The following is a 6,000-nucleotide window of genomic DNA, read 5'->3' on the forward strand; positions in this document are numbered from 1 at the left end:
CCAAAATCTGAAATCACTACTTAAAAGTTCTCAGCCACCAAGGAATTAATGTCTCTATACAAAGATACAAAGTCTTCCCTCATAGCTCAGTTGGTAAAGAACCCGCCTGCAATGCAGGAGACCTTGGTTCGATTTCCGGGTTGGGATGATCCCCCAGAGAAGGGATAGGCTACCCACTCCAGTATTCTGGCCTGGAGAATTTCATGGACTGTATAGTCCACGGAGTCACAAAGAATAGGGCATGACTGAGCAATTTTCACTTCACTTCACAAAGATAATACACATTTGTTTACTATCTAGCAAATACTTAATTTCATTTCCCTTTAATCTGTACTTCCACTAGGCAGATACTTCCCCAATGGCTCAGCAGGTCAAGAATCCACCTGCAGTGCAGGAGACACGGGAGATGCCAGTTCAATCCCTATGTCAGGAAGATCCCCTGGAGTAGGAAATGGCAACCCACTACAGTATTCTTGCCTGGAAAATCCCATGGGCAGAGGAGCCTGGTGGGCTACTGTCCAGGGGGTGGCAAAGAGTCAGACACCACTGAGCGACTAAGCACAGGCAGACAGATGCAAAGACCTAACTCCAAACCATTTTATCTACAATACTGCAATACAAATATACAAATTTATTGAAGTTTACACCACATAAATCTGTGCTTTTTTATGATTAGTTCAGAAATAATAAACCGAGTTAATTTTGTCACTAAACACAATTATTTCCATGTCATGCTCAGTTTGTGACAATTTTTTTTTCTTTTTGTGACTTAATAGACTATAAACAACTTAGAAATGAGCATTATCTAATATTTCTCTCTTAACTACTCATAGTTCCTAAAACATTGCTATGAATTCACTACAAACAACAAAAATTAATTAGCTAAACGCTAACTATGTTTGATTGTTGGCTCTGCCACTTGCTAGCTATGTGAACTTGGGAAAACTAATATCTCCAAGCTTGACTTGCCTCATCTGTTATATAGGAACCAGGTATTAAAAAAGTAGAACCTACCATACAAGACTGTTGTGAGGATCAAATGATAATTTACTTAAAGCACCTAGCACAATGCCTGTCGCACAAGAGCACTTAATAAGTGTTAGCTACTGTTACTATTATTTCTGTACATCACAGGGTTTTAATGGATTTCCAAAACTTCACTAACAGCGTTCATCACTTTTAACCCATTTTTCTTATTTTAGCTAGGGGAAGAGAGGGGGAGTGCAGCATTCAGTCTTCTATGGCAGAAGGTAAGGGAGGCAATAATTCAAATCTGAAAGCGAGGTCTTGCAGGGTACAGCATCTTGGTCAGGGTGAGGAAAATACTTCCATGTGCATGTGTGTGTGCTCAGAGGTTAAATCATGTTGGACTATTGTGACTCCATATCCCAACAGGCTCCACTGTCTAGGGGATTTCTCAGGCAAGAATACTGGAGTGGGTTGTCATTTCCTCCAAGCCAGGGATCGAAACAGCGTCTCCTGTATAATATGCATTGGCAGGCAGATTCTTTACCATGAGCCATCTGGGAAGCCCAACTGAAATACTTGGATACCTATTAAGCAGCACCTTCAGCAATCACAAGATTAAAAACCTGTACTTGGAAAATCTGCTTTCATATACTTTATATCTATTCTCTCTACAAGTTTTTAACAAGTTCACTTTGTAAGTTTCATTTTGTCTAATTTGGACTAAGAAGAATAGGAAACAATTTTGTTTTATTCATGAACAAATTAAAGACTCAGAAAAGTGTGCTCTTAGAACCAAAACATAGTGATACCAGTTCAGGAAAAATGAAACAAATTATAAGGAGGTAAAATCTGGGGTATGGGAATACTTGACTGGAATTTCTAAGAAAACATAAGAATATAATAAAGAACACAAAACAAGTGCTATTCTAACAAGAGTATTTTCACCAAAAGGTGAACAGTTAAAAAAAAAAAAATCAATTCAAAGTAAATTCAACTCTCTAAAAGGAGATGAAAAACAAAATTCAACACACATAGCTTCATTTCAAAAGAAAGGATATTAAAAAAAAGTGATCAGAAAAACAACCATAAACTATCACACAGTAATTCTGCAATCTGTTTTTAAAACTCAAGTAAGACGCTCAAAATAAACTGCAGGATCACAGGATCTCAACTAGCACAAAGAGATTAACGTTTTCGTTTTTTTACATTAAAAAAAAAAACTGGCATTTAAAGTTAAGGGACATGATCAAACTAAAGAATGAAGCACTGAGAGACTGGGAGTAGAATCCAGGTTTCTTGCCCTTTTCTCGGTACCTCTCAAATAGGTATAATGGAACCATGATACCAGGCACAAAAGGAAAAAAAAAAAAAAGAGAAAGACTAATTTGCTAAAAAATAAAATTAATTCTAGGAGATTAAAAATAAAAGATCTTTACTTAGGAATGAATATAAGTTCCATTTTATTTAATCATTTCTAATCATCAGCTTTGTGACTTGGTATGAAAGAAAACAATAAGCATGTGTTCTAAAGTATACCATTATAGTACAGCAGCTCTTAAACAGATAAGTTCTGCTAATAATTGTATTTATTATTTTAAGGCTATCCATTCTTCAAGAAAAACAAAGAAGTTTTGGTTTCTATAAAAAAAGAAAATATCTTTCTGAATGCAATTAACTTCAACTTTTAAACCATTTTGCTAACATCTTAAAATTTACCTTCTTCTCCCACCCTCTCCCAACCAGGGAAATCAAAAAAAGGGAGATAGGAAGAAAAGCAAAGAGCTGAGTTTGGTACAAACATAAATCAGATCTTCTATATATGATATAATTAAGGATGTGAATCTAAAATGGTATTAACTATTTAGTCAAAAACATTTCTCTTTTTCAGTAAAATTTTTTTACTTAAGAAAAGTTATCAGCTTACCCTTTACTTTTAGAAACCAAACCAAGAGACTGACTCAATCGATGAATAAAGGCTCTTTCTGTACTGGTCAAAGAAGAAGGAAATTCCATTTCTACATGGGAGAAAAAAAAAAAAAACCCACAAAGCATCATTTGCTGATAGGCAAATTTCTTTCAAGGTATTTCAGTACACATATATTTGTAAAATTTGAAAGAAATCATATAAGCATATATCACATTTACCATATTTTATGTGAAAAAGATACAGGTATACTTCAGTGAGATTGTGGGTTTGGTTCCATACACTTGTAATAAAACAAATATCAGTTCAGTTCAGTCACTCAGTCGTGTCCGACCCTTTGTGACCCCATGAATCACAGCACACCAGGCCTCCCTTTCCATCACCAACTCCCAGAGTTCACTCAAACTCATGTCCATCGAGTCAGTGATGCCATCCAGCCACCTCATTCTCTGTTGTCCCCTACTCCTCCCGCCCCCAATCCTTCCCACAAATATAACAAATAATAATAAAAAATAATAAAGCAAGTCATACAAATTTTTTTGGTTTCCAGGGCCTATGCTGGTTTGTTCCTAGGCCTATTTATGGTTACACTACACTGTAGTCTATTAAATGTACAATAGCATTATGTATTAAAAAACAATGTATATACAGTAATTTAAAAATACTTTATTGATAAAATATGCTAACCATCATCTGACAACAGAGAATTGCCACAAACCTTCAACTGTTTAAAAGAGAAAAAACAACTATTTAAAAAATCTGCAAAGTACAACAAAGTGTAATAATCAGATGTACCTGTACTAATTAACCACTTAATGTCTACCAGAATTCTGATATCAGTAACACTTAAACCTAAATGTGATAAAGGACTCAGATGTTCACCAAAGACTACTCTTACTTGTGCTGAAACTGACGAAGTTTACTATCTTAACTTTCAGTTCAGTTCAGTTGCTTAGTCGTGTCTGACTCCTTGCGACCCCATGAATCACAGCACACCAGGCCTCCCTGTCCATCACCAACTGCCGGAGTTCACTCAAACTCATGTCCATCGAGTCGGTGATGCCATCCAGCCATCTCATTCTCTGTCGTCCCCGTCTCCTCCCACCCCCAATCCGTCCCAGCATCAGACTCTTTTCCAGTGAGCCAACTCGTTGCAAGAGGTGGCCAAAGTATTGGAGTTTCCAGCTTTAGCATCAGTCCTTCCGAACACCCAGGATTGATCTCCTTTAGAATGGACTGGTTGAATCTCCTTGTTCAAAAGCATCAATTCTTCGGCGATCAGCTTTCTTCACAATCCAACTCTCACATCCATACATGACCAGGGGAAAACCATAGCCTTGACTATACGGACTTTTCTTGTTTAATTAACAAAATGCTTATTTCTCTCAGTGATGAGGTATGCTCAAGAATTATGAACGCTCAGCATCAGCTTCCATTGTCTTTGCCTTCAAAACTGCAGAGAATTCATATTATACTATCTCAGACTGGAAATGTTGTGTATTTCTGGGGTTTCACATCTGTTTTCTTCTTCTTTTCTTTTTTTTAAGAAGCTTTAAGGGGGTCTTGTATTTAGACCAGCAAATCAGAATGAGCACTTAATATATACCGTACTGGCCACAGGTCGCCTGCTGTTATGCACTGTGTGACTCAAGTCGCTTTCTAACCTTAAGAGGTGTGGAAGGTGTTTTTTCTACCAGGAGTTTAACTCCTTTTTTTTTTTTTTTAACTGTTCAATAGAGTGATGCTTCCAGGATTTAAGCAAACGACTACATGTTGCCACTTCATTTATCTCTACGATTTCCTAAACAATACCTAAAAGTTGTGGCAAAGCTACCGGAAGACCTCTCCCTAGGGAAAGAAATGCCTCCTGCTACGGAGCAACCTGATAGTTTCGCTTTCGGACGCCACGAAGGGTCCCGAAACTTGGCTGGCCCGCAGGACTCCGCGGCTCCTCACAACCCGGGAGACGGCGACCGCGCCGGCCCCCGCCCTCCTCGCCTGGGCCGGGCCCCGTCTTCCCTCCCACGCATGCGGCAGCCCCTGCCCACCGAGGGGCCGGGCTTCCGGGAGGTGGGGCAGCCGGCGGGGTCCCGGCCGGGAACCTCACCTCTCTGGTCCCCATAGCGGAAGCGCTCCAGAGCGATATTGACTGCGATCTTCACCTCCTCGTCTATACGAATGTCCTTCAGCCCCTTGGCGCGACCGCCTCCCCCAGGGCAACAGGGCGCGGGGCCGCCCCCGGCCCCACCGGGAGCCGGCGGCCGCGGGGAGACGCTGCTCGGCCTAGACATGGCCCTGAGGAGACGTTCTCCCCGCGACAGGGCGGCCAGGCCTGCCGGCTGACAGCCGACGGCCACGAGACTGGGCCTCTGGGGCCCTGGCCGGGGCCGGACGGCCTCACAGGCGGCCTGCACTGCGCAGGGCGCACCAGAAAGCCCTCGCTCGCCACAACAGCCGGCGAGCTGCCGGCGCCAGTGACGCTCCAGCCCGGCGGACCGCGCGGCCGTGATGACGTCGCCGCAGCCGGCGCCCGTGACCTCAGCGCGCAGGCCGCCCAGGCCTGGGGGAGCTGCGCCCGAGGCTCCGGCTCGACAGCTGTTTCTGCGCGTGGTCTCGGGTCTTCACCGACGGGCTCTTATTCGCTCGCTATGTGGTTAAATCCTTTGTTAATTCTTTCAATAAGCATATGTGGGCTCCTACCCTGCGTCCTAGTTATACATTGGGAAACCAGACAGGAGGAGTTCCTGCACTCAAGGAGTTTGCGTCCTATTGGGGGTAGTGTTGCCATATTTGCTGCTGCTAAGTCACTTCAGTTGTGTCCGACTCTGTGTGACCCCATAGACGGAAGCCCACCAGGCTCCCCCATCCCTGGGATTCTCTAGGCAAGAACACTGGAGTGGGTTGCCATTTCCTTCTCCAATAAGTGAAAAGTGAAAGTGAAGTCGCTCAGTCATGTCCGACCCTCAGTGACCCCACGGACTGCAGCCCACCAGGCTCCTCCATCCATGGGATTTTCTAGGCAATAGTACTGGAGTGGCTTGCCATTGACTTCTCCATATTTCAGTTCAGTTCAGTTCAGTTCAGTCGCTCAGTCGTGTCTGACTCTC

General features: G+C 42.6%; 1 protein-coding gene across 2 annotated transcripts in view; it reads right to left on the reverse strand.

The window, feature by feature from the left end:
* The window catches only part of YTHDC2 (YTH N6-methyladenosine RNA binding protein C2), a 73,711-nt gene extending 68,306 nt beyond the window's left edge, over positions 1-5,405 (reverse strand). For both annotated transcript variants that reach the window (XM_088840139.1, XM_055435697.2), the window contains exons 1-2: positions 5,001-5,405; positions 2,894-2,984 (exon numbers count right to left, since the gene is read on the reverse strand). In XM_088840139.1, the coding sequence (XP_088696265.1) occupies positions 2,894-2,984; positions 5,001-5,184 (275 nt within the window). In that variant the 5' untranslated portion in view covers positions 5,185-5,405. The remainder of the gene's footprint in view (positions 1-2,893; positions 2,985-5,000) is intronic.
* Positions 5,406-6,000: the final 595 nt, after the last annotated feature.

The sequence above is a fragment of the Moschus berezovskii genome, chromosome 9, assembly GCF_049115385.1.
Source record: "Moschus berezovskii isolate FMDL1 chromosome 9, NW_MosBer_1.0, whole genome shotgun sequence".
In the NCBI taxonomy this organism is placed as follows: domain Eukaryota; kingdom Metazoa; phylum Chordata; class Mammalia; order Artiodactyla; family Moschidae; genus Moschus; species Moschus berezovskii.